Genomic DNA, 27,842 nt, shown 5'->3' with positions numbered 1-27,842 from the left:
TAGCTGGGATTACAAGCACCCGCCACCACGTCTAGCTAATTTGTTTTGTGTTTTTAGTAGAGATGGGGTTTCGCCATGTTGGCCAGCCTGGTCTCAAACTCCTGACCTCAGGTGATCCACCCGCCTTGGCCCCCCAAAGTGCTGGGATTACAGACGTGAGCCACCGCGCCTGGCTGCAATATTTTTTAGTTTTCAGTGCACATCTTGCATATCTTTTGTCAGATTTATTTTTCAGTATTTAATATTTTGATGTTACTATGCATGTCATGGCGTTTTGTATTTTAAATTTTGATTATTACTGATTTTGTTTTAAATCTTTTTTCTGTTGAAGTATAAACTTGGTAAAGTGTACAAATCTTTTTAAAATTTTCTCTCTTTTTTTTAAACTTCTCTTTGGGAAAGCTTTATTGTGAAAAAGACACAAATAAGAGATTTTGTTAGATTCAGTTTGAAATTATCAAGTGTAATACACTTAAGGATGGCTTCAGTGTTAGACTGGGAAGGTTTTCTCTTTTAAATGAAAAGGATCCCTTTCCTAGGAAGATGTTAGGTAACACAGTATAAGTGACTATTTTCACTCTTCAGTTTGAAGATGAATTATCCTTCAATAAGTGCCCACTTAATCCAGCATGGTCACTCCTCCCCTTCTTTAAATTACCAAGGCTAAGCACATTGGTATATTTAGTTATGTCATTTGCACATGAAAATGTTTTTTTTAACTTTTTTTTCTTTTTTGCGATGAGTCTTGCTCTTGTCCTCCAGGCTTGAGTGCAATGGCTCAATCTCGGCTCACTGCAACCTCCGCTTCTCGGATTCAAACGATTCTCCTGCCTCTGCCTCCCAAGTAGCTGGGATTGAGGCGCCTGCCACCATGCCCGGCTAATTTTTGTAATTTTTTAGTAGAGACGAGGTTTCACCAAGTTGGCCAGGCTGGTCTTGAACTCCTGACCTCAGGTGATCTGCCCACCTCGGCCTCCCAAAGTGCTGGGATTACAGGCGTAAGCCACCACGCCTGGCTGAAAACATTTTATTAATAACTTCCTAAGCATTTGTCTCTCCTTCCTCCCAAGATTTCAATAAACTGATGCCAAGAATTTATGGAGAAAATTATAAAAACTTTACTGAAAGACATACGAATAACTGAATGAAACAAGCAATTATGTTCATGGACTGGAAGAGGCAATACAAGGGAAAGATATCATTTCTCCTCAAACGAATCTGCAAAATCAAAGTGAACAATTTGTTGTTGTTGTTGTTGTTGAGACTCACACTGCTACGTAGGCTGGAGTGCAGTAACACGATAAGAGTCTCAACCTCCTGGGCTCAAGCGATCCTCCTGCCTCAGCCTCCCAAGTAGCTGAGGCACGCACTACCATGCTTCGCTAATGTTTTTTATTTATTTATTTTTTGTAGAGACCAGGTCTCACCATCTTGCCCAGGCTGGTCTTGAACTCCTAGGCTCAAGTGATTTTTCTGCCTTGGCTTCCCAAAGTGTTGGGATTACAGGTGTGAGCCACTGCACCCAGCCTGCACAAATCTTATGCATAACTTGATAAAATTTTATGTTTGAATACACTGCTGTGATTACCTGCCAGATCAAGATATGTAACATTTCCCACATCCGAGAAGATTTCTTCATGCTCCTGTTCCCCACCCTCCCTGACAACCAGGAGGTTCCCTTATGATACCTCTCTTCTAAGTGGAATCAATCATGATGTACTCTGTCTGGCTTTTTTTTTTTTTTTTTTTTTTTTTTTACCACAACTTATGTATGTAAGGTTCATCCATATCGTTGTGCATAGTAGTTGTTCATTCTTATTGCTATGTAATTTTTTTTCTCCTATTTAAGGACATTTAGATTATTTCCAGTTTTTGCTACCTTGGGTAATGCTGCAATGAATATTCTTCTACATGATCATAAATAATAAATACTCTTGGGTATATGCCCAGTGGTAGAATTATTGGGTTATGGTCTGTGTATAACTAGCTTTAGTAGATAGTGTCTGATATAGTTTGGATATGTGTCCCCACCCAAATCACATGTCAAATTGTAATCCCCAATGTTGGAGGTGGGGCCTGGTGGGAGGTAACTGGATCATAGGGGTGGGTTTCTCATGAATTGTTAAGTACCACCTCCCTTGGTACTGTCCTCACAACAGTGAATTCTTGTGAGATCTGGTTGTTTAAAAATGTGTAGCACCTACCCCCACCCTACTTGCTCCTGCCATGTAAGATGGCTGCTCTACCTTTGCCTTCTGCCGTGATTGGAAGCTTCCTGAGGCCTCTGCAAAAGTAGAAGCTGCTATGCTTCTTGTACAGTCTGCAGAACCATGAGCGAATTAAACATTTTTTTCTTTATAAATTACCTAGTCTCAAGTATTTATAGCAATGCAAGAACAGACATACAGTACCAGTTTTCCAAAATGATTAAACTCTCACCAACAATATATGAAAGATACAGTTGCTACATATCCTTGTCAATGCTTGGTATTGGAAGTCCTTTTAATTTAAGCCATTCCGGTGGTAGTTTTGGTATCTCATTGATTTCAATGTCCATAATACATAGAACTTCTTTTCATCTTGGGCACATAGGTCAGCCTTGGAATTCACCCTTTCAGAGGCCATACATATATGTGTATTGGTGCATGGCAGAGGCTGGTGTACACACATTAGTGTATGGCTGAGCCATAACTGGAGCATACCTGAGACTAACCCTATGGTCTAAGAAGAACTTAGTTTGGAGTCCTGGGCTAAGGGATCCAGGAGTAGCCAATCCAGAGATTCACTCCTTATCTATGAAGGACATCCACATCCCTGGCCCATATCTTCGGCTGTATAGGAGATCAAGGCCCTTTGTTTTGGGTTAAATGGAGATTGCTAGAAGGAGGGTGCTAAGTGAAAATGCTATATAGACTACATGCTTTTTACAAATGGTAGCAGTTCTCCAGGCCAGCCCATCACCACTGGACCACCCTTGTATGTAAATCCTGAATAAACCTTGTCTCCTTCACTGACTCTGCCTCTCTTCTTACAGTGCCATCACAACTGGAGTCAGTGGGGTCCAGAAGGACAATTAGCCATTTAGATAACATTTGAAAATTAACCAAGGTAATTCATAGTAACATTAAAAAATGCAAATGAACATTTCAATAAAGGCAGAAAAAGCACTTGATATTCAATGCTTTCCTCCTGATGTTATGACCAAGACAAGGAAGTCCATTATCACTATTTTTTTTTTTTTTTTTTTTTTTTTTTTTTTTTTTTTTTGAGACGGAGTCTCGCTCTGTCACCCAGGCTGGAGTGCAGTGGCGTGATCTCTGCTCACTGCAAGCTCCACCTCCTGGGTTCACGCCATTCTCCTGACTCAGCCTCTCCGAGTAGCTGGGACTACAGGCGCCCGCCACCACGCCCGGCTAATTTTTTGTATTTTTAGTAGAGACGGGGTTTCACCGTGGTCTCGATCTCCTGACCTCGTGATCCGCCCGCCTCGGCCTCCCAAAGTGCTGGGATTACAAGCGTGAGCCACCGCGCCCGGCCATTATCACTATTTTTATTCAATAGTGGAAACACTAGCCAGCAACAAAAGGCAAAAATAAATAAAAATAAAAGGTATAAAGGTTACAGAGAAGTTAAACTGTCTTTATTCGTGGATCGCAAGATTTTGATCACAGAAATTCCGAAAGAATCTACAGAGTATTACAAATAACAAGGGAACTTAGAAAGATGCTTGAATATAAGGTCAGTATGTTAAAATCAATATTGTTTATTCTTACGAGTAGAATATAAAAAAGTCAAAATGCCATTTAACATTGTATACAACACTACTCAAGAATAAATCTAATGAAAGATATATATGTTCTCTATACTACAATCTATCCAAGCACAGCTGCATTAAAATATAGATATATGTGCAATCTACAAAACATTGCCAGGAGAAATTAAAAACCACTTAAATAAATGGTGGGGGAAGAATGATATTCATGGATTGAAGGACTTAATGTTGTTAAGATACTAGTTTTCCCGAAACAGATCTATAGATTCAATGCGAGCCCAGTAAAAATCCCCCCCCCCCCTTTTTTTAACAAGCTAATTCCAAAATTCACCTAGAAATACAAAGGCCGTAGAATAAGCCAAAACAATCTTGGGAGAATAAGTTACAGGACTTAAAGATTTATTATAAAACTACATTAAATTAACACAGTTTGGTACTGGTATAAAGTTAGACAAAGATTACTCCCTCCCGCTCCTCAATCTGCCCCCATCCCTAGAACGTGCTGACAGCTTTCTCCATCCGATCTGCAAGGGTTAAAGGGCGCTGAGGAAGGGCTGACCGACTGGGGTGGGAAACAAAGCGGCACTGAGATAACTTCAGGCCACCTTCCTCCCCTCAGTACCTTCGGATGAAAGGTTTCCCTTCTTGGTCTGAGAAGCCCACTAAGAAGAAAGCCTGGGCTGTGGCGTTCTGGGGAAGGGAATAGTACGGCCGCCGGGCGCGTCGCCCCAGGAACCGGAAGGCTTTTTGCCGCTATTAGGGCAGAATGACTTCCGGCAAGTCCCAGACGTTTCGGATTCCCAGCCCAAAGATCGCGGGGATCCATGCGTCATCCGGGCCTCTGCTCCCGGAAGAGACCACGCCGCCGCGAATGACGTAATGGAGGCGAAAGGGCTTGGCTACCTGTGGCAGCCATGATAAAAACTAGGGAAAATGGGAGCTCGAAGTAGCTTGCGTTATTAACAGACATACAAACGCCCCTAACCACGTTCCTTAGGGATGACAGTACGTTACAAAAGTGCTTCTAAACTACTACTGAAAGCTCCGTGGGAGTGCCCGCTGGCGTGGGCGCGCTGGAAGGGAGGGAGAACGTGTACGCCCCAGGCCTCCGTAACCATGGCTGCGAGGGGCGGGGACTGGGAGCGCTGGTGCTGGGCCGGGGTGGGGCTGGGAGGAATCGGTCCTCCACTGTCCCAGCCGGCCACGCGCCGGCGTGTCGCCTCCCGTCCCGCTAGCAGCACGCTGCGTGGCTGCTCGTTGGCTATTTAGGACGGAAGCTCGGTTGGTGTTTCTCCAGAAGTTTCCCCCTTGGGCGGTGGTGGAGGTAGTAACCGTGATAGTAGCAGCTTCGGCGGCAGCAACAGCGACTACGAGGGATGGCGGCGGCTGCAGCAGGAACTGCAACATCCCAGAGGTGCGTGTTTTTCTTTCCCTTTGCTGTTTATTTTATCCCCGTTTCCTTGGCTAGTGAGCCCTGCTGAAGTCGTTGTTTTCTTGACAGGTTTTTCCAGAGCTTCTCGGATGCCCTAATCGACGAGGACCCCCAGAAGGCGTTAGAGGTGAGAGAGCCCATTTCTGCTTCCTCCTCTCTCCTTAGGGGAACTGGGCCACTTCGGGTCCCCGCTGACCCGCCTTCTCCCCGCACCGCCGGACAGGGACCCAGGCTCCTGTTGATGCTGCGTCTCAGCCCCGGTATTGAGATTGTCGGTCTCCTTTCTCTGTTACACGGTAGTCGCGTTACCCCAGACTCCTATCTTGCCCTTTCCACTCCCTACAGCTCCTGAGAAATACCTCCTCTATTTCTTGGGAGCATGGTTGGCATTTGTAGTTTGGCTGAAAGGATTTTTCTACTGGAGCAAAAACCTTTTCCCTTACGTCCCTGAAACTTTCCAGAGGTCTTATCACAGTTCATTATTCACTTATTTGTATATTCATCAAAAAAATTTTTTGGAGTGGCTGTGTGCAAAGGCGCTGGTTGCTGTGGGTTAAAGTCTTGGTTATATACTTAGCTAACCTAGAAATCACTTTTTGTAGGTGTGCAGTGAAGACGAACCATAAAGCTGTAAAGGAATGTAAAAGAGCAAGAGTTAAATAATAAGAATTAAAGGAGAACCTAAGGATAAATGATGCTGTGGGTCACAGAATTTAGCCAGAAGTTTTTGTTTGTTTTTGCGTTAAATCACAGAAAAGAGGAAACCTGTTTTGTTGTTACGTTTAATAATTTGAGGCAAGACAGCGTCTTTTCTAGCTGTGACTTTTATAAGAAATGTGCCACATGGTACTAGAGCCTCCATTGAGATCTTTGAGCGGAGATTTGAAGGAACAAGGGAATTAGCTTGGAAGCTCTGGGGAAAGAATATTCCAGGCAGGACCAAGAGCCAGTGCAGATCCTGAGGTAGGAATGAAGTTGGCCTGTATGTGAAGCAACACAAAGGCCCTTTTTATTAGAGGGCCCATTTGATTAAGAGATAAGGTTGGACAGGATACTAGGAGCCAGGTCCTATAAGGCCTTTTAGGGTCCAGGTATATTTTTTACATCTAAATATATAGACCTTTAGATACTGGGAGTAAGGCTTCTGGGATGAGTTTGGGGATAATATTACAGGAAGCAGCCGGGCGCGGTGGCTCACGCCTGTAATCCCAGCACTTTGGGAGGCCGAGGTGGGCGGATCACAAGGTCAGGAGATCGAGACCATCCTGGCTAACACGGTGAAACCCCGTCTCTACTAAAAATACAAAAAATTAGCCGGGCGAGGTGGCAGGCGCCTGTAGTCCCAGCTACGCGGGAGGCTGAGGCAGGAGAATGGCGTGAACCCCAGGGGGCGGAGCCGGCAGTGAGCCGAGATCGCGCCACTGCACTCCAGCCTGGGTGAAAGAGCGAGACTCCGTCTCAAAAAAAAAAAAAAAAAAAAAAAAAAAAAAAAAATATTACAGGAAGCACTGAGAATTTTTCTCCATAATTTCTTGTATTAGCTAGACAGCTATTACTTTTAATTTACATTTGCATTGTTTCATTTACATTTGTTTAATTTACATTTGTATTGTCGTGTTAGATAATTAAACAGTTTACATTGTAATTAAACAATACATTTGTATTGTCGTGTTAGACCTAGTGCTTCCTTTGGGGATCCAGTTTATATAAAAGTTGCTTGTAAACAGTATTAACATAATGAATTTTATTGTCACTTTCCGTCTTATTTTACTTTAAAAATTTTTATGGAGGCATATATGATATATGTAAATAACACAGATTTTAAGTCTGTAGTTTGGTGAGTTTTCACATGTTTACACCACCAGATTAAGATACAGAGTATCTCCATTCATAATGCTCCTTCATGCTCTTTCTCAGCCAGTAATTCTTCTTACTGTCCTGCTGACTCCTGCTTTGACCTCCATCACCATCAGTTAGTTTTGTTTGTTCTTGACTCATAAAAAGAATCATACAGTAGGTGCTTTATTGAATGTAGGCACTCTGTTTTTGCTTTAATGATTACATGAGTATAAATTCATTTTGTGTGAAGCAGTAGTTCTTTTGCATTGCTGTGTAATATTCCATTGTATAAATATATGTTGTATAGCCGTAAGTACGGCGCAGTTTATTCTAACAGTGGACGTCTGGGTTATTTCTAGTTATTAGCTAGCATAAAGCTTTTGTGAATACTCTTGTACATGTATTTTGGTGAACACATGTATTTCTTTTGGTTGTATGTACCTAGGAGAAGAATTGCCTAGGATAGTCATGTGGCTAGCATTAGTACCTTGGTTTTTAATGTGTGGGTCTTGGACCGGCATTATCAGCATCACCTGGCAATTCATTAGAAGTGCAGCTGGGCGCGGTGGCTCACGCCTATAGTCTCAGCACTCTGGGAGGCCGAGGCGGGCGGATCACGAGGTCAGGAATTCAAGACTAGCCTGGCCAACATGGTGAAACCCTGTCTCTATTAAAAATACAAAAAATTAGCCGGGCGTGGTGGTGGGCAGCCATAATCAGCTGCCTGCGAGGCTGATGCGGGAGAATCGCTTGAACCCTGGAGGCGGAGGTTACAGTGAGCTGAGATCGCGGCATTGCACTCCACTCCAGGCGACAGTGAGGCCAGGCCATCAAAGGCATTAAATCCCAGCACAGGGTTTTCAGTTTTATCATGTGATTATGGAGATCTGTTAAGAATTTGGAGGAAGGAAAATGAAATTTTCTGAATTATGAAACCTTTAAAAGCAGAGTAGATAGTGAATTGGAGGAGGCACAAGGGATAGTGGATAGCAGGAAGATGGTCTTGCAGACCGGGTCAAAGGTGAATATCTGCATGAAGGGCAGTGATTGAGGGCATGGAGGGGAGTTGTTTTATGTAAAATGCACTGGACTTGGTGACGATTAGAATATAAGGGATGTCTTCTGAGTTTCTGGCTGGGGGAATGTAATAGGAACTGGTGCCATTAATTTAGATAGCACTTAGGATGATAGCACTTAGAAGATTGCATTCAGCATTGGGGAAATAGGTTTGAGGAGAGAAAGTAGTTTTAGATTGTGAATATTTGTATATGAGTTGCCTCTGGGACATTTCAGGTAAAGTCTAGAGAAAACTATACACCGATGTTGCTCAGGACCACTGTCTAGGCTCAAGATTTGAGTCATCAGCATGCATCAACACATACGTGAAGCCCTCCAGTAATTAAGGAATCAAAGAATGTTTGTAGAGGGGAAGAAGTCTTAAGCACTGAGCCCAAGGAGAACATTAGTTTTTAAGAGGCAACAGAATGGTAAGCCGAAAGGCCTGGTTATTATTGTCAAGGGCCACAGAGAGATCAAGTCAGATAGGAATCAGTTGGATTTTATAAGGGGTTATTAGTGACTTTGAGAAGATTAAGACTAGAGAGGCAAATATTTTTGTATTCTGTGGCAAAGGAGATGCAGTCAAAGTAGAGACCGGGGAAAAGGGTGAAAAAAAGTCTGCAAGGAGAAAAATCAATACTTTTCATTGAGTGATTACTGGATGTCACATATAGATCTAGGCAAGCCCAACACCCTGGAGTCATCTTCAGTTTCCCTTATCCCACATGTTCACCCATTAGCAAATCTCTCTGCTTCTAATATGTTCCAACTTAATCAATCGTATTTCTCTTCATCACCTCTGTGGCTAACATCCTTTTCTAGCCTAGACTTAGTGTAGTAGTTTCCTAAGAAGTCTCCATTTCCAGTCTTGATTTGATAATGTGTTCACCATACTGCAGCCAGAGTGACATTTAAAAAAAAGTAAATTGGACCATGTTCCCCTTACTAACAGTGAACTTTCCATGGCTTTCCATCAAACCTAAGGTCCAAATTCCTTATAACAGCCTGCAAGCTACAAAGTAAGGCCCTTGAAGTAGCATCTTACAGCTTCTTTGCTCTCTTGGTTTGAGCCATACTTTCTGTTGATTGACTAACCCCATGTGAGTTGAGGAGCATCTGTATATGTTGCTTTCTGAGAGTCACACTACTAGGTTAAAGCAAAGTCAATGATACATGTGGCTCTTGAAATAATTTTACCATTTAAGAAAACTACCAAATCCCTAGAGTTTGTAGGCAGTTGGCAGAAAATAAAAGTGTTCCTGCACTTGTCTTTGATCTCCCTAATTGTGTAATCTCTTACATCATTATTTTTCCAGCTACCACACCTATATGTTGTGACTGCACAGGGTAAAAAAGTTTCAATCTCTAATGTTAACTCTTGATAGTTGACATAGCCATCTATTAGATTGTATCTGGGCTTTGAACAGAATATTTAGTTGGGTTTTATTAGAGTTGCATGCTATTGATAGAGTCTAGCTAGGAGACGGCCAGGTACAGTTGATTGTGTATGTATTGATTGTCTTAACCTCCCGAAGTGCTAGATTTAACTTCTGGTCTTTTTTTATTGCACAGCTTCACATTTTCTAGGAATCTCAAATTCTATATGGTGTTTGAATCTTCTTCAAATTAGTAGGAGGAAGTCTGTAATGGTCAATGTGTAACAATTAAACTCTTCAGAATATATGAGCTGATAATAATTACCATTTATTGAGATCTATAGACCAGGAACTAAAAGCTTTATGGTACAGAGATACTACATTAGATTGCCTACTTTTGGGAGGAGGGGCAAGAGAAGTGGGGGAGATAGTGATCCTTTTATAAGGAAAAACTCCAATATTATATCCCTGTTATCTTTCCTCCAAATAGCTTCTGACAATATGTTACTTGATTAAAAATTATGTTTTAATTAGAATTTGATGGCTTCTTACAAACTTTTACTGACACTCAACATGTTTGTTTTTGTAGGAGCTGACTAAGGCTTTGGAACAGAAACCAGATGATGCACAATATTATTGTCAAAGAGCTTATTGTCACATTCTTCTTGGGAATTACTGTGGTAACATTTCTTATAAAGTATATTGCCCCTTTTTAATAAGTTACTTATAGGTTTTACCCATGACAAATTAAAGTTTGTCTTTGAGAATTTTTAAATTGGTCTTTTATACAAGGTAAATTAGCTCAAATGTGACAGACATGTTGAGCAACACCCATTTAAATTTTATGGATGTCGCTTTTTCCTTCATTGGGTGGAGAATGTATACAGATTTCATTCATAGTTATTGGGTATGCTGATAAAAAATAGCATCACATTTACTATTTGGCAGAGTATTAAAATGAAATGCTCGTTTATATTTTTTTTATAAAAAAGAATGTGGCCAGGCATGGTGGCTCACGCCTGTAATCCCAACACTTTGGGAGGCCAAAGCAGGAGGATCATTTGAGCCCAGGAGTTCAAGACCAGCCTGGGCAACATAACAAGACCACCTGTATTTAAAAAGTAATGTATTTCTGTATTTTGTACCTTCTGAATAGGGAAAAACTGAATACCTTGAGTAAAATTACATAGATGATGTTAATGAGACAAGGAGGTGAATTTTGTGACACAGTTCTAGTCATTGAAGAGCATTAAGAAGGAAGCTAAATGTTAAGCCAGAAGGGAGATACAAGAGTAATATTTATTTGAATTCTATCTTGTATTAGCTTTTCCTAATTTAAAACCATTTGGCATTTCTACCAACTTGAAAACTTAGAAATCTAAAACTGATTCATATGTTATGTGTATTTGCTAGGATCTATAAATAACTGACTAAATACCCATCTTTTTCTACATAGTTGCTGTTGCTGATGCAAAGAAGTCTCTAGAACTCAATCCAAATAATTCCACTGCTATGCTGAGAAAAGGGTATGCAGTAGCTACTCTTCTTGTTGAGCTTGGTATAGATAGTAGGTATTTGTTGAATGAGTTCATTGCAAGCTTTATATAAATTGTAAAATTCTGTATACATTATATAGCAGAGATATGATTCAATTTTAAATACAACTTATAGTTCTATTATTTTGTTAACCATAGTATGTGATAGGAGATCTGTACTTAGTAAGTTTTAAAATAGTGATGATTGAAATAATTGCAAGGTATAGATGAAACTGATAGATTTCACATTGCTTTTTTTTTTTTTTTTCAATCATTTGGAATTTACTATATTTAATTGACTGGACAACATCCTATTCAGCAAAGCTGAATAGGCTACATTTATGCTATGAAAGCTCTACATCTGTATACTTTATATCCCATCTTGTTTCTGTTGATAAGTATAACTATTCTTTAAGAAACTTCCTTAATTCCTTTGTATAATTATATTTTGGAGTAAGCAAGTCTGTACAATTAAAGTCAGATTCCTTCTGAAGTGAGTTCTAAAATTGAATTTTAGTAGGAATTGTACTAGATCTCAACAGTATATTAGAAAGTCTCTAGATTTATTAACATATACTTAAAATAAATTTTTTCTATACTTAAATTTTTTCTTTCAACAGTAGAAAATACTAAGTTTTTCATTTAGAAAGAAGGCTATTTTCCAGATTTTTTGTGTGTCTTAATTTGTTTTAAATATATTCATGCAGAATATGTGAATACCATGAAAAAAACTATGCTGCTGCCCTAGAAACTTTTACAGAAGGACAAAAATTAGATAGTAAGTATTAACAATTATACGTTGTTAAACTTATCTATTTCTGTCTTAAATACCAAAGCTGAATTTTGGTATTGTTAATTTCAGGTTAATTGTAGAAACCCAATACCTGTTTTTCTCATCTTAATTATATTTCATATTGATCGCAGATATGAGATCACTTAAAATTGATTAAATTAGCCTTTTGGCATTTAAATCACAGATGAACTTTACCATTAGAAGTAAAAAACTCTATAGAATAAACACTTAACATGCTCTCTCTATTTAGTCTGGCTTTGTTTTTCTCTACTGGAGAAGTGAAAGTTTAATTTGCCTTCTTGGTCAGAAGTCTGTTCATTTTAAGTTATTCAGATTGCTGAGATGTGAAATCTTAACATTAAAGGTTTTTATGGAGAAGTGAAGTGTACGTTTGGGTAAATTATGAGAGGGTACAGAAGAAACACAGTTTTGAGAGTATTGTGACTTTTAATGTTATATTTTTGAGGGGAATATATTAAAAGTATCACAGTGGTGTGGATATCTAGACATACAGAAATTGTGAGAGCCAAGAATTTTTTTTTTTTTGAGACGGAGTCTTACTCTGTCGCCCAGGCTGGAGTGCAGTGGCGTGATCTCGACTCACTGCAAGCTCTGCCTCCCGGGTTCATGCCATTCTCCTGCCTCAGCCCCCCGAGTAGCTGGGACTACAGGCGACCACTACCACGCCCGGCCAATTTTTTTGTATTTTTAGTAGAGATGGGGTTTCACCATGTTAGCCAGGATGGTCTCAATCTCCTGACCTTGTGATCCACCCTCCTCGGCCTCCCAAAATGCTGGGATTACAGGCATGAGCCACCGCACCCAGCCGAGAGCCAAGAATTTTTAAATCTGAAAAATACTAAGAGATTGTGAGTAATCTCAGAAAATTGGAGACTACATAATCCTACTTGTATTATCATTTTATTTTTATGTTATGATAGAGTTTTATCACAGTTCTCTAAAGAAGTGGTTCTTAACTGGAAACGATTTTGCTTCCCAGGAAACTTTATGCAATGTCTGAAGAGATTTTTGATAATCTTGAATGGTGGATGGGGGGGATGTGCTACTGACATCTAATGAGTATAAACCAGGGGTGCTACTAAATATCCTATAATGCCCAAGACAGTTCTGCCTAACAAAGAAGTATCTGGTCCAAAATATCAGTAGTGCTGAAATTAAGAAACTTCACTCTTAGTATTTTATGTTACATTCTTACTTTGTACTGTTTTGAATCTTTGCCTTTCTGTTGTGTACCTATTCAGAAAAAAGGATTTTAGCACTGATTTTGCAAATGGAAGCTACAAATTAAAAAAGGAGAGGTCTGGGTGATAAGGCTTATTCTCAAAGTTGCTTATCCCAGTTTTGGTACGTGAATAGTAGGGCTATTCAGTCAGCAAACAGGACATCTGCACTCTTAGCAAATTCTAGAGTCAAGTTATGTAGTGCCTTGATACCTAATGTGAAAATCCTGAAGAAACATGAGTCATACCATTCTCTACATTTTCATTTTTCTTTCTTTTTTTAGCAAGAGAAGGTCTCGCTCTGTCGCCCAGGCTGGAGTGCAGTGGTGCGATCTTGGGTCACTGCAGCCTCCACCTCTTGGGCTCAAGTGATCCTCCCACCTCAGTCTCCCGAGTAACTGGGGCTACAGGCACATGCCACCACACCTGACTAATTTTTGCATTTTATTTTTTGCAGAGATGGGGTTTTGCCATGTTGCCCAGGCTGGTCTTGAACTCCTGGACTCAAGTGTTCTGCCTGCCTTGGCCACGGAAAGTTCTGGGGTTACAGGCACGAGCCACTGCGTCTGGCCCCTAAATTATTTATTGAGTAATATCTTAATATCATGCCATTGACATTTATTCTTTAGTTATTTCAGAGGTGGCCTTCAGAGGAAGACCTATTTGGTAAAATTGCTGTTGAGGATATTTTACTTAAAAATAAATTTGTCTTTAAATCTAGGAAACTTTTTTTGTTGTTTTTTGGGGGGTTTTTTGGGGGTTTTTTTTGTTTGTTTGTTTCTTTATTTGAGACTGAGTCTCGCTGTGTTGTCCAGGCCATAGTGCAGTTCTCTGTCTCGAGTTCAGGTGATTCTCCTGCCTCAACCTCCTGAGCAGCTGGGACTACAGGCATGCACTACCATGCCTGGCTAATTTTTGTATTTTTAGTAGAAACGGGGTTTCATCGTGTTGGCCAGGCTGGTCTCCAACTGCTGACCTCAAGTGATCCACCTGCCTTGGACTCCCAAAGTGCTGGGATTACAGGTGTGAGCCACCATGCCTGGCCAAAATCTGGGAAAAAGTTAAGTTAAACTTTTAGGCTTCTATTTTTATCAGACAAGGTAAATAATTGTTACCTTTTCCCCTCTTTGTGTGATAGATTGCTTGGTTTTAGTTATTGATTACTTAAAATAATAGGTTACTCATATCTAAGATTTTGATATAATAATAGTTCTCCTCTAGAATACAGTGTGTGTGAGAGTGTACTTAAATTTTTTATTAAGGCTGGTATAGTTGGATTTCTTTTATAAATTAGTAAAGTAGAAATTTTTGTTAAGAAATTTTTAATTTAAAATTTTCAAATTTATCTTGCCTGCAGTTAACTTGAAATAATAAGCTTTTATTTAGAGTACTTTTAATATTTTTAACATATCTTACTATGCACTGTGACTGTTTATTTTTTTTTTATTTTTTTTTTTTTTTGAGACGGAGACTCGCTCTGTCGCCCAGGCTGGAGTGCAGTGGCGCGATCTCGGCTCACTGCAAGCTCCGCCTCCCGGGTTCACGCCATTCTCCTGCCTCAGCCTCTCCGAGTAGCTGGGACTACAGGCGCCCGCCACCACGCCCGGCTAATTTTTTTTATACTTTTAGTAGAGACGGGGTTTCACCGTGGTCTCGATCTCCTGACCTCGTGATCCGCCCGCCTCGGCCTCCCAAAGTGCTGGGATTACAAGCGTGAGCCACCGCGCCCGGCCAAGCACTGTGACTGTTTAAATGTAATCATTGTTCTGTGTCTCCAGAAGTGAATAATTTGTTTATGCATACATTTACACTGTTATCTGTAAATATATAATACATCACCTATAGCCTCTCGACTGCCATGTAACTTGGAGATAGGACAAAACTTCACGGAATTTAAAGATGCTTGGTGTTGATAGGAAAGACATGGTAACAGATAAAGCCACTGAGAGAATAGTGGACTGAATAGGTATCTGCATTGAAGAGCAAGCTGGGGCTGGGAAAGGCTTTTGGACCTCAACTCAGCTCCCAGTTACCAAGCCTCCTCTCCACCCTAACTGATGACGTATTGGAAGTCTGATTTACAACTGATTTTGTTCTGTGTGTTAGGAAGCTTCTCTAAGAGCATTGGGATTGGGGGAAATGTGGATTATTTGTATCTGTGAAATTAAGGTTGACTGTAGTTAAAATTTTTAGAAAATCAAAATGTTTCATGATTAACAACTAAATGTTAAACTATTGGTATAACTATAGTAGAGTTGGCGATAAGGTCAGTTAAGACAGATTTTATTCACTGCTGACTCCCCAGTGCTTAGAACACTGCCTGGGATGTAGCAGGTATTCAGTAAGTATTTGTTGATTTATAGGTTGTGCAGTTGAGTGATGTTATAGTCAATTTTTTCTTTGTAGGTGCAGATGCTAATTTCAGTATCTGGATTAAAAGGTGTCAAGAAGCTCAGAATGGTATGTGGGTCTCCCTTGGTATTTGTTTCGATTTAAAAAGAAGTAAACATCTGAAATTTTTTTGGTTTAAACAAATTTGTTTTTATCTTTATAATTGCTTTTAAATAGTATACGTTTCCTTAGATGTGGGCTTCCAAAGATACACTGGTTTTTGCATAGCTTCTTATGTTGAAAGGGAGATTTGGGTGGATTTGCTTGTACGGTATATCAGTAAGAAATTACTAAGGAGTCTAAAATGAATGCAGGATGCAAAATGAAACCACTCTTCTTTAGTTGAAAGGTACGGAGAATTTGCTTGCTTAATCAGTATGTTTGTGCTATAGAAATCATATAAATAACTTTGCTTATAAATGCACTGTTACCTGAAAATGTTTCCTTTTTATGTTTTAATAGGCTCAGAATCTGAGGTGGTAAGTCCAAAGTTTTCATTCTTCGTGTTTTTATTATTTTAAATTTCAAATACCAAATATATTTGAGACAAGACTCAGGATGATCTGTCTGATATTTAAATATTAAGCAATTCCATTTAAGTGCTGGTTCCTCTAGGAACTGAAATAAAATCATTTTTTGATAAACATAGAAGTTTCCAGTCATGAAAATTATTCGCCTGTTTTAATGAATTTAGTGTGTGGTTAAAGTTGATTTCGTGTTTTAGTATGGTCATGATGATTATTTATCTTTTCGTTACTAAAACCTTATTGCATTTATTTAGGTTCAACAGTTTGAATCACTTGTAGGGCTTTTTATGATAGGCTAAGACAAAAGTTAAAGAAAATTGGAAATTGATAGAGTCTTGCTCTGTTATGCAGGCCGGAGTGCAGTGGTGCCATCATAGTGCACTTGAGCTTCAAACTCCTGGGCTCAGGCAATCTTCCCACCTCAGCCTCCCAAGCAGCTGGGACTACAGGTGTTCACCACCAAGCCTGGCTAATTACTGTGTTTCTTTAAAACGATTTTTAAAACAATGTTATTTTAGTTTAGGGAGTTGCTGAATCTTAGAACTGGCCATCTTATATAAGCAACCTTTTCTAATCATGCCTTTAGAAGTTTTCTGTTATTTGAAGTTCTGTTATTTTAGAGGAAAAATCTTTTATGAAATTGAATCTAAGATTTTTTAAATGCTGAACATTCTAATTTTTTTCCAAAAACTAGTGGTATTTAACAATTACAGTTACTATGTCTTTGAAGAAAATTTTCATGTAGTTATATCAAAATAACTGCAGCGTTGGGTAAATTAATAATACATGCATTTTAATATACAGTTGCTAAACCGACTTGTAAAAATCTTTCTCTTTCAACTTGCCAAAATCAATCTGCATCCCAGTGGACTCATCAGTCAAAAATCAAGTAAGTGTTTCTTTTTCATAAAACAATGCATGATAAATATGCCTAAAGAGGAAGAAACCCTGTCGTTTAATAGCAAATTCTTACCCTGTGATTTTTAAGTTTTTGTTTGTTTTCTAAAATTGTGGTAATAGCTTTATGTAAAGCTAATTTTAAGGGTGTTTAAGGATTAATATTTATACTTAAGTTAAATTCAAATCATTTCTTATCTTTAAAGTTGCTTCACTTGGTTTCATATTATGTTACCTTTCCATATATTAAGGAGAGTCTGCACAGGTAAACAAGTTAGTAGTAGATCTAACAGAATTGTAACTTACCTTGCCTTTTATATTTGGAGCAAATTTTTCATAGGAATATTCTCTATGCATTGAAAATTAATATTGCTGAGAGCAGCAATTATAATAATAAGCAACTAGCAAGTCTTCGACTTTTAATTATTCATTAGCCTGTGTACAGCTTGCATTCTTAGGACTGTAACAGAAAGAAACACAAGCCGTTGATCTGGAGCTTTGCATCCTTACTGAATTGCAAAGGGAAACTGAGACTCTTAAAGTTCATTTCTTTAATCAAGGTGGTTTTGGATATAATTACCTAAAATAGCCTGGAAAAGTTAAAAACAATCTATTCATGGTAGTTGTGGGGAGATACAGGATGAAATTCCAAGTACCTAGTAGATAAGGAACTTTGACTTGCCCTCGTGGCAGCAGCAGGAGTAGGGCACATAACCATGAAATAATAATTAAGGTGTTCAGAGCATAAAATAATCCAACATCTGACTTAATATACATGTACCAGACACTGTGCTTGGTCCTAGGGATATAATAGTGACAGGATAAACAGCTCTGCCCTCAGAGAGCTTTTAATCTACTCTAATTTGAAAGTGAGAATTCCGACATTTCTAGAGCTTTCAGTACAAAAGATGCACATAATTAAAATCTAGACCCATTAGTCTTTCCGTGTATCTTGAAATTGAAGGAAAGTGTTGTATATGATGTTGTGCCTGACACAGTTAAACTTCACATGATTTTAATTTTAGTTCATTTGCCCCTGTTTCGTGTGCTCAAGTCTGTCTGCTTCCAACATCAGTTTTGAGAGCATGGAGTGTTGACTCAGTCTTATTGCTTCACCTTTCTGAGCTTAAGTTTTATCATCTGTAAAATAGGGATTTAAGTGTTTATCTTTAGTATTTGGATGAAATGAGAGTGTAAAAACTCTGTTGATGGCATATAAATATTAGCTGTTTAAAATAAATGACATCTTTAATATTTATATTAGTTTAAGCACAACAGTGCTAGAGATGAGTCAGAACCCAGAAAATCATGCAAGTATTTAAGTCTACTGAAAAGGTGTGAGCATCATCTACCTTACCATTTTTTTCCATTAGTACAGAGCATAAAAAACTAGTTATATAAAGTTGTTTCTGTGAATCAGTAGCTGCTTTGCTGTTTTCTTTCTCCAGGTGGAGCTCTTGTTGTTTATCGGACTAGTTTTTGTTTTGACAATAGCTTTAAGAAAATTAGAAGAGTTACTTAAGTTTCTTTTTTTTTTAATAGGTATGACTGGTATCAAACAGAATCTCAAGTAGTCATTACACTTATGATCAAGAATGTTCAGAAGAATGATGTAAATGTGGAATTTTCAGAAAAAGAGGTTAGACTTTGAATCATTTTTCAATATTACTATTATTTGCAAATTTAGTATATTGCAGAATAATCGATTAACAGTTTATCAGATAAATGCCATTTCTTCCTGAGATGATGTGGAAAATGTTGAATAAAATCTGAAGCTATTGCTTTGAGATAAGAATATGTATGTTGGTAAATTATAGCTGGATGTGCATTTTTTTCTTTAGATTTGAAATTTAAAGCAGAATTTGGTTATATTAGTAAGATAATGTGATTTGGTTATACTTGTGTGGTGTACTTCATGAAAAAGATCTAGTTAGTTTTGTGATCACACATGTCTTAGAATTGACTAGCCATGTTTAATGAGTGTGACTTTTTTTGTTGTTTTTTGAGACAGAGTCTCGCTCTTGCCTAGGCTGGAGTGCAGTGGCGTGATTTCGGCTCACTGCAGCCTCCTCCTCCTGGGTTCAAACAATTTTCCTGCCTCGGCCTCCTGAGTAGTTGGGACTACAGGCACATCCCACCATGCCTGGCTAATTTTTGTAGAAACGGGGTTTCACCATGTTGGGCCAGGCTGTTATCAAACTCCTGACCTCAAGTGATCCACCCACCTTGGCCTCCCAAAGTGCTGGGATTAGAGGCATGCACCACCGTGCCCAGCCTCTTGAGTATGACTTTTAACAACTTGATTTCTTAGCATTTAGTAGAGAACCTTATAATAGATTATTTAAAAGAGATAGTGATAGAACTGTATGTTTTGCACATGGGTAACTTTTTGTTATATATCATTTTGCTTTTGTATGTTTTCTTGAAATCTAAATATCAAATAGGTGTGATTAAATATATGACAAATATTATGAAACTTATTCTTTTCTGCTGTTTAATGATGTCTATAAGAATTCATGTCAAGGATACCAGATGGAAAAAAAAAGGTTCTTAAATCTGAAATTCCATATATAATGTTTAAAATAATTTGTAACATTGTTGAAGATTTGTAATTATTTTGTCTAGGTTTTTTACCCTCCATTATGTACATTTACAAAATGTGATGCTAATTTTGTGTTCATTAGTTGTCTGCTTTGGTTAAACTTCCTTCTGGAGAGGATTACAATTTGAAACTGGAACTTCTTCATCCTATAATACCAGAACAGAGCACGTTTAAAGTACTTTCAACAAAGGTAAGACAATTGAAAAGGTTTGTTACTAATAATATTTTCAGAATTATAGAAATACTGGTGAACTAATCACCCATGTGTTTATAAGCGTGTAGATTCTTTCAGCCCTTTATCTTTAAAAGGGACAGGAAAATAAGAATGGTAACTTTTGAGTATAAGGGTTATTTTACCTCTCAAATTCTAGTACAGTAAAGTATAAAAATCCACTTAGATTGTGTGGCATTTGTGTACTTACTAAGACAGATATAATGTTTTTCAATAAAGAGATTTTTTTAAAAAGATACAATTATCAGCCTGTCTTTAAGATTTGATACTGACAGTGTCTCTTCCTTTGAACTTGTCAGTTTTGTCTGTTTTGATGTACAAATACTTTTGTCACCCTACCTCGTGCAGTTAAAATTCAAACTACTATAAAGATGAATCTGCCTTTTTTTTTTTTTTTTTTTTTTCGGTTGAGACGGAGTCTTGCTTTGTTGCCCAGGCTGGAGTGCAGTGTCGCGATCTCGGCTCACTGCAACCTCTGCCTTCTGGATCCAAGTGATTCTCCTGCTTCAGCCTTCCAAGTAGCTGGGACTACAGGCATGCACCACCACGCCCTGCTAAATTTTTGTATTTTTAGTAGAGATGGGGTTTCACCATATTGGCCAGGCAGGTCTCCAACTCCTTTTTTTTTTTTTTTTTTTTAAACTGAATTTTAGATAACTTTATTATGAGGGAACAATGAGTAAATTATAGTTTGAGTAATTTTTAGATTCCTTTATAGTTTCTAAAAGTAGAGATATACAGTAGAATTAATATTCAGAGAGTGTCACTCAAAAGATGTAGATAATAGTGTAATTTAGTAGGAAAAATACTGAACTGAAAATTTAAAAACCTGACTCTGGATCTTTGCTTGCTCTGTGTATTTAGTCTAGGCACAAAATGACTAAAAGACTGAATTTTCAGCACCTTTGAAAGGAGGGCTGTGGAACAAATGAACTCTGAAGTCCTTTCAGCTGTAGAATTGTGTGAAGATATATGATAAATGAGTTAATGGGAATAAATGATGTAGGTAGGCTTTTTCCATTACTACTTTTTTTTCTTGAGACGTAGTCTAGCTCTGTCGCCAGGCTGGAGTGCAGTGCTGTGATCTCAGCTCACTGCAACCTCCGCCTACTTGAATCAGGTTCAAGTGATTCTCCTGCCTCAGCCTCCTGAGTAACTGGGATTACAGTCACGTACTGCCATGCCCAGCTAATTTTTGTATTTTTAGTAGAGATGGGGTTTCACCATGTTGGCCAGGATGGTCTTGATCTGCTGACCACGTGATGTGCCCGCCTTGGCCTCCCAAACTGCTGGGTTTACAGGTGTGAGCCACTGCACCTGGCCTACTACTCCTTTTTTTATACACAGGTCCTGCAGCATACTGTGTTACTATTTATTAGGTTGAAGCTCTAAGGACATGTGAAGTTTCCTGTTGTGTAACAGGATCGGGGTTGGCCTGTGTTGTGAAGAATGATAATTGGGCCTGCAGAAAGGAGACAGCTGCAGAGGGTTGGAGAAGGAAGTGCAAAGTGAAGTAGTTTTTTGCATCCAGTTTAAAAGGATCTGCCTACTTATTTGAAGATTGTCAAGAACAAAGCTGGTTAATTATGAGGCAGATTTTTGAAATAGCTGCTTTGGGACAATAGAAAGTGAGGAAAGGGATGAAATCTTATCAGGATTTTGGTCTCTCACTGGTCCTATCCACATAGTATAGAATTTGTTTAATAAAAGAATTTTTAGTAATCAAGCACAAAATAGGTAGATTTGAGAGGGATATAGTTCAGAAAATTATGAATTTGACTTTTTTTTGGTATATGTCTATCAAGATTGCTAATGCAGGTGAGCCGAGATCACTCCATTGCACTCCAGCCTGGGCAACGGAGTGAGACTCTGTCTCAAAAAAAAAAAAAAAAAAAAGATTGTTAATGCATGTCCATTTGGAGTTATTTAAATTGAGTGTGAATTAATGATAAATGACTTAAGAACTTGTATTACTGAGCCACCTCCTATGGTGGAAGAATATCATGTGTGGTAACAGATGTGTGGCTAGAGTTGAGGATGTAATTAAGCACTCTTATCTCTTAATTCTTTTTTCTCTTTTGAGTGTTGGATTTGTTAATTTTAACCATTCTTCAACCATACTACTATGTTCTCAGTTTGCCTTTTCTGCCCCTTCCTCTTTAAATGCTAAGTGACTACTTTTCTTCCTTGTATAGTAGTTTATGTATACATTTCATGTCCCTCGTTTCTGTGTGTAAGTCTTTGAGGATAAGAAGCATGTCTTATTTGTATCTTTGTATGTGCCCCAGTTAGGGTCCCCAGATAAAGTTACAAGATGCTCATTTAAGTTTCTATTTCAGATAAACAATGAATAATTTTTTATTATGTAAATATGTTTAATGCTATATTTTTATTTGCTAAACTTGGCAGCCCTCACCACATAGATTGCACAGTGGGTGCTTAGTTCAGTGAATGAATTAAAATTGGATTTTGGTTTTAGTCCCATGACATTGACAGAGTATGTTTATTCTTAGTTTTGCAGGTGGAAAAAAAATCTGAGGTTAATGGACTTTAAATACTTTCCCCAAGTTTACCTAGTTAACTAAATTCTTCAGCCTGGCCCAGGAGACATAAATACACTTCTGATTGCCAACCAAACTAGTGCATCTTTGCTTAGGTTTTTCTAAGTTTTGAATTGGAGAACTTAGATTCCAAGGATGTGTTCTAAAGAATTACTGTTTTTCTTGCCCTGACCCTGGAATCTCCGTATTTTATATACCATATATATATGTGCACATACACAATCTTGTTAGATTACTAACTCTTAAACTATTTGGGGGGGAAGCAAATTGAAAGAAGTTTTCTTAATTATGTCTTAAGGGAAATAAATGATAAAATCTTTGAATTTCCTTTTTCATACAGTAGAGGGAGACAATATTAAAATACTGAAAATAAAATCTCTGGGTTACTGAGGCTTACTTCGTGGACACTTAAGAGACAACAGCACTAAAATAATTTGTTTTTCATGTGTTCAGATATCTTGATTGTTGAGATATCTTGGACCTTTGTGAATTGAGAAAGGATGCATTTTGCAGAGGAGAATCTGCTTAATAGTAGAGATTCAGTAAAATTTGCAGCTTAAAAGTGCGATTTCTTTGCTTTTGGGAATTCTCTTTTCTTTCCCACCTTCAAGATTGAATGAATGTTGCATATCCATGTATAGCCAGTGGTTAAATATTATTTATTTGAGTGATATGTAATTTGTGATGAAAGTAGTAAGAGGTAAAACCTTGAAATTAATGAAATAGCATTTCTTAACTATTTTACAGTGTAGTATCCAATATGTTTTTCCAAGCCAGGATTCATATTTTTTCAGTATCTCTGATAGTTATTGCTACTTTTTACTGAATATCAGCTTTAATGTCAGCCTATTATTAATTTTTTAGAAATTAAGAAACTGTATGTCTTTCATCTTGTTGATTTCATGATACTATTCTCTGGCCACAGTCTCCAAATTGACTTTAGTGGCACCCATATTGTGAAATATTCATTTTAAAAATTAATTTTCATTCCCTTTAAGATTTAGAATTCACAAGTTGGGCACGGTGGGTCATGCCTGTAATCCCAACACTTTGGTAGGCCAAGGCGGGCGGATCACTTGAGGTCAGGAGTTCGAGAACAGCCTGGTCAACTTGGCGAAACCCTATCTCTACTAAAAATACAAAAAATGAGCTGGGCGTGGGGTGCCTGTAGTCCCAGCTACTCGGGAGACTGAGGCAGGAGAATCGCTTGAACCTGGGAGGTGGAGGTTGCAGTGAGCCGAGATCATGCCGCGCCACTGCACTCCAGCCTGGGTGACTGAGTGAGACTCCGTCTCCAAAAGAAAAAAAAGAATTAGAATTCTCAGTCTTTTGGGGTGAATTTGCCCTTGTGGAAATGTTCTTGTATTCTTAAGTCATAGTAATTTTGCTGATTATACAATATAAAATACGAAGGCCTGGAATTGTGAGAAATAAAAATGTATGTCTGAGAAACAAAATAGCCTCCTTTTCTCTTCTCCCACTTTGAGAAGTTTTAGAATGAATCCCATTTCTTAATGGTCATAGAAGAATATATGTATGTTAAAATCCTGGTGATAATGTAATGGAATGGGGTATCTGGGCATGATGCTTCCTTCTGCTTGTCTCAATACATAGATATGAGAGTTTTAAAAATTACTGTTTTGTTTTGCTTTTTTGGTACAGTGGTGGTGATAATAGTGAGTGAGATTTGTTTGCTTTTTTAACTGAATTAGTTTAAAAAAAGATCACAAATTGTAGATCTTGGAATGTATTCCTATCTTTTCATATATTTTGTAATGTATATTCATATATTTTTAAAAGAAGAATTTTACTCTACATAATTTTTAAAAAGCTACATTTTGTTGATATTTTTGTCACATCCTTACATATTCAACAGCAAAGTATTTAGGCATATGCATGTACTGTAGCTTATTTAGCCAGTCCCATTTTGTTTGACCTGTGGAGAATTAGAATAGGTATTTTGACTGTTTTTATCACATTCCAGGCACTGTACTATGAATTATCTCATGTAATTCTCATAGTTACTGCATGGTGTAGGTATTTTTATCCACAGTTTACAGGTAGAGAAACTTAACCCAGAGATGTTCAATAATTTGCCCAGGTTTTTTAGCCGATTATACTGACGAGGATATTGATAATAGCATTCTGTTGTTAGTTATTTGCCAGACACGGTTCTTTATTCTTTTCATACATAATGTCATTTAATCTTCTTGAGAACCTTAAATGAGTCAAGGCCTACTGTTCTCATTTTATAGGAGAAACTGAGGCTCGCTGAGATTGAGTTGCATGCTTATGGTCATATATCTAACCAATGGCACCTATTTGTGACTCTTCTAACTATACAACTGATTGTTTTTGTCTTATTCTCAACCCGTGGTTATTTCTCAGGAAATAAGTAAAAATTCTAGCTGAAAAAGGCACTTGCAGCAAATTATTTCATATCTTGGCTCCCTCATCTCTAAAATATGGATAACCTTTTTTTTATAGGGTGATTCCATTAAGTAAGATGATATATGTGAAGCATGTAGCATGCAGGATATGTAATAAGAGCTCAATAAATGTTACTAGTACCTTTCTTACTGTTTTATTTTAGTTATTTCGATTTTTATTCAGGCTGTAAACTCAGCAAATGCATATCATAGAAAATCTGGAAAAGATCAAGGAGTTTAGGAAGTAATCACTCAGACTCACCACTCAGATGACATTCTAGCATGTTTCCTTTTAGATAACCTGATATTTCCCGATACATAGGTCAGTCACTACACCTGACACATACTGGAATCTTTTTGTTTATGGGAATGTCTCTCCTGATTAATTAAGAAGAACAGAGGCTGTGTCCTTATGTACCAGCACTGTTTCTGGCACAGAGTAGGTCAGCAAATATTTGAAATGAGCTGTTAGAAGTTTGGAGAAGACCTTCAATCTTCTCCATTCATTGCCATTTTTTTGCATTTAAAAAATGATTATAGAAATATTTTAGTGTAAAATCAAGGTAGATGGATTAGTCTGGGCTCGAAGACTGAGCTATTTTGAGACAAAGGAATTTGATGTAGCAATTAAATGTGCAAAGAGCTCAGTAAGAGTATGTTGGGAAGGCTGTATTCTGAAGATTAGGGGAACAATTAATGAGTACAGTCTCAAAGTGTATGGTTCTCAAAAGTTTGCCAATAAATTGCCCCAGCTCTTTAGTCTCTGGGAAAGATCCCTTCATGTCAGTCTGTAGTGGTAGGTGGGATCTTACTTACCACTTAAGATGGTGGTGTCTGGATATCATGATTGCTTAAGCATAATGACATCTCTTTAAATCTGGAATTTCCTTCATTGGAAAGAATTAAACTCTCTGCTATGCAGAGGAGACTTCAGAAATGGATGGTAATACATATGCTGTTGAGAGCTAATGATCCAGCACAGTAGGGATTCTTAGTGTAATCTGTGAATACTCTTTTGGGATATTAGCACCTTGAGAGCCTTCCCTGTACTATGAGAGCAACATTCAAGCAAACTACCAAAGTTTTAAGTTACTTTTAAAGTCTTTTCGACTTAAATGAAAATAGAATGGTATGTTAATGGTTGCAGTAAAAACCTCTGAAATTGGACTGGTGCTAATTCTAGAACTATCTGCAAGACTTTAAACTTCATTTTTAAAAGCATGTACAAACATTGAAAGTGAATTAAATGTAAAAAGGATTTCATAGGACATTAGTCCCTTCCTTCTTTTACTTTTTTTTTTGTGTGTGTGTGGGGGGAGATAGGGTCTCACTCTGTTGCCCATGCTGGAGTGCAGTGGAGTGATCATGGCCCACTGTGGCCTCAACCCCTTGGGCTCACGTGATCCTCCCACTTCAGCCTCCCAGAGTGCCAGGATTACAGGTGTGAGCCAACACACCTGGCCCCTTTTACCTTTTTTAAAAAGCTACTTTAAGTGGTTATAACATGCAGCTATTTTAATGAATGGATTAAGTATAATTTCAAGTTGAGGTCAGCTTGTCTCAGCTGAAGCAGGTTGTTACTAAGAGCTTTGCCTTTTGCTTTATAAAGTCCTCTTTGTTCATACTGCACAGTTACTCAGGTTATAGTGGCTTTCAGTAGATGCGAATGCTACTCTCTGCTGCTCTTCAGGTGAAACAAGGAACTTTTTGTAGACAGTGTGTTCATAGTTACAGGAACATGAAGTGTGATATATATAGGGTGGCCTGTGGCCAAGTTTAATGTGGTGATGTACACAGTACTTTCCAGGCCCTCATTTTTTAGGTGAGTTGAAAATTAAAGAAGGTGCAATTTTAATTTTTCAGATAATATTAACAGTTCTTTTCAGTAACTATTGCTGTGTCATTGCCATCTATTTGATTTATGTCCCTTTTGATAAATATTGTAGCAGTGACAACTTAAAGTAACCAGAGTACAGAAAATATTGGTGGTATATTACTTTATAAAAAATTAATTGTAGTTCACTTTAGGGAATTCTAGATTCTTATGAAATATGTTTTTATGTATGTAGAGTTTAAACATGTAAATTACACCAAAGATACTATACTTTTTTTTTTTTTTTTTTTTTTGACAGAGTCTTGCTCTTTTGACCAGGCCGAAGTGCAGTGGCACGATCTTGGCTCACTGCAGCCTCCGCCTCCCAGATTCAAGCAATTCTGTCTCAGTCTCCCGAGTAGCTGGGACTACAGTCACATGCCACTATGCCTGGCTATTTTTTGTATTTTTAGTAGAGACAGGGTTTTGCCGTGTTGGCCAGGCTGGGCTTGAACTCCTGACCTCGGGTGATCTGCCTGCCTCGGCCTCCTAAGGTGCTGGGATTACTACTCTTTGCCCTTATCCCAGTGACATTTGTTTCATTTTTTTCTCTTATTATGAAAACAGTTGTTCATTACATTTCTTTGCTCCTAAAGAAAATAAAAATAAACACTTGAGACCAGATACCCCACATACATACACCATCCTTTTATCTCTGATTAAAAATATTGGCAGTTTTCCCTATGTTAGCGCTTGTTAAGGTATTTTAAGGTGCAAATTTTGAAGGTCCTTTTGCTAAATGCATTTGGTATAAAGATTACCTGGAATTGCTAGTTTAATGAGTCATCTGATGAAAGATAAAAGAACCAAAGGGTGAATAGGCTTCTTTTTTTAAGTCTGCCTTTAGATTTTTTAATCCCGTTTACAAAAGTAGTGATCCTTTTCATAGGAAAAAAACATGAGAATGTAAAATTCTAATTCAATTGCTCATTTAAACTGTTTTATATAATGTTTATTATAGTGTTTACTTTAATATTTGCACTAAAAATGCTGATATTAGCCTGTTAAAATAGAGGTGAGAGCATTATTTGAATAAAGAAAACAAAAGGTAGATAAAATGCTATGTGATTGTGTGTGTTAGGGGTAAGGGTAGACTCGGGCCTAGCCTTAATTAGATAGTAAAAGATGCTATTAGGATACTATTAACTTTTTAATAAGTGAACTTAGTCTTCTCTGTACTCCCCGATGCAGTGTCCTTTCATACCCATGCTCCAGTTAGGCCATTCCCTGTGCTCTGGAGACCTACCCCTTCACTCTTGCAAATGCTTCTACCCTTCAGAGCC

General features: G+C 38.0%; 1 protein-coding gene and 1 pseudogene across 3 annotated transcripts in view; both read left to right on the top strand.

Annotated features, from left to right (window-relative positions):
- Positions 1–3,014, top strand: part of LOC134732579 (small ribosomal subunit protein mS31-like) — a 37,147-nt pseudogene extending 34,133 nt beyond the window's left edge.
- Positions 3,015–3,090: 76 nt separating this feature from the next.
- Positions 3,091–27,842, top strand: part of SUGT1 (SGT1 homolog, MIS12 kinetochore complex assembly cochaperone) — a 38,939-nt gene continuing 14,187 nt past the window's right edge. Inside the window, exons 1-11 of one of the 3 annotated variants that reach the window (XM_063618803.1) lie at positions 3,091–3,108; positions 5,070–5,186; positions 5,274–5,331; positions 10,068–10,158; positions 10,935–11,004; positions 11,721–11,791; positions 15,454–15,507; positions 15,901–15,917; positions 16,832–16,854; positions 18,405–18,501; positions 19,547–19,654. In XM_063618803.1, the coding sequence (XP_063474873.1) occupies positions 5,149–5,186; positions 5,274–5,331; positions 10,068–10,158; positions 10,935–11,004; positions 11,721–11,791; positions 15,454–15,507; positions 15,901–15,917; positions 16,832–16,854; positions 18,405–18,501; positions 19,547–19,654 (627 nt within the window). In that variant the 5' untranslated portion in view covers positions 3,091–3,108; positions 5,070–5,148. Of the gene's footprint in view, positions 3,109–4,977; positions 5,187–5,273; positions 5,332–10,067; positions 10,159–10,934; positions 11,005–11,720; positions 11,792–13,974; positions 14,071–15,453; positions 15,508–15,900; positions 15,922–16,831; positions 16,855–18,385; positions 18,502–19,546; positions 19,655–27,842 lie in introns of those variants that run through there. The other 2 variants (XM_055245260.2, XM_063618804.1) reach the window with 2 other exon arrangements.

The sequence above is a fragment of the Symphalangus syndactylus genome, chromosome 15, assembly GCF_028878055.3.
Source record: "Symphalangus syndactylus isolate Jambi chromosome 15, NHGRI_mSymSyn1-v2.1_pri, whole genome shotgun sequence".
Lineage (NCBI taxonomy): Eukaryota > Metazoa > Chordata > Mammalia > Primates > Hylobatidae > Symphalangus > Symphalangus syndactylus.
This window is presented reverse-complemented; position numbering and strand designations above follow the sequence as displayed.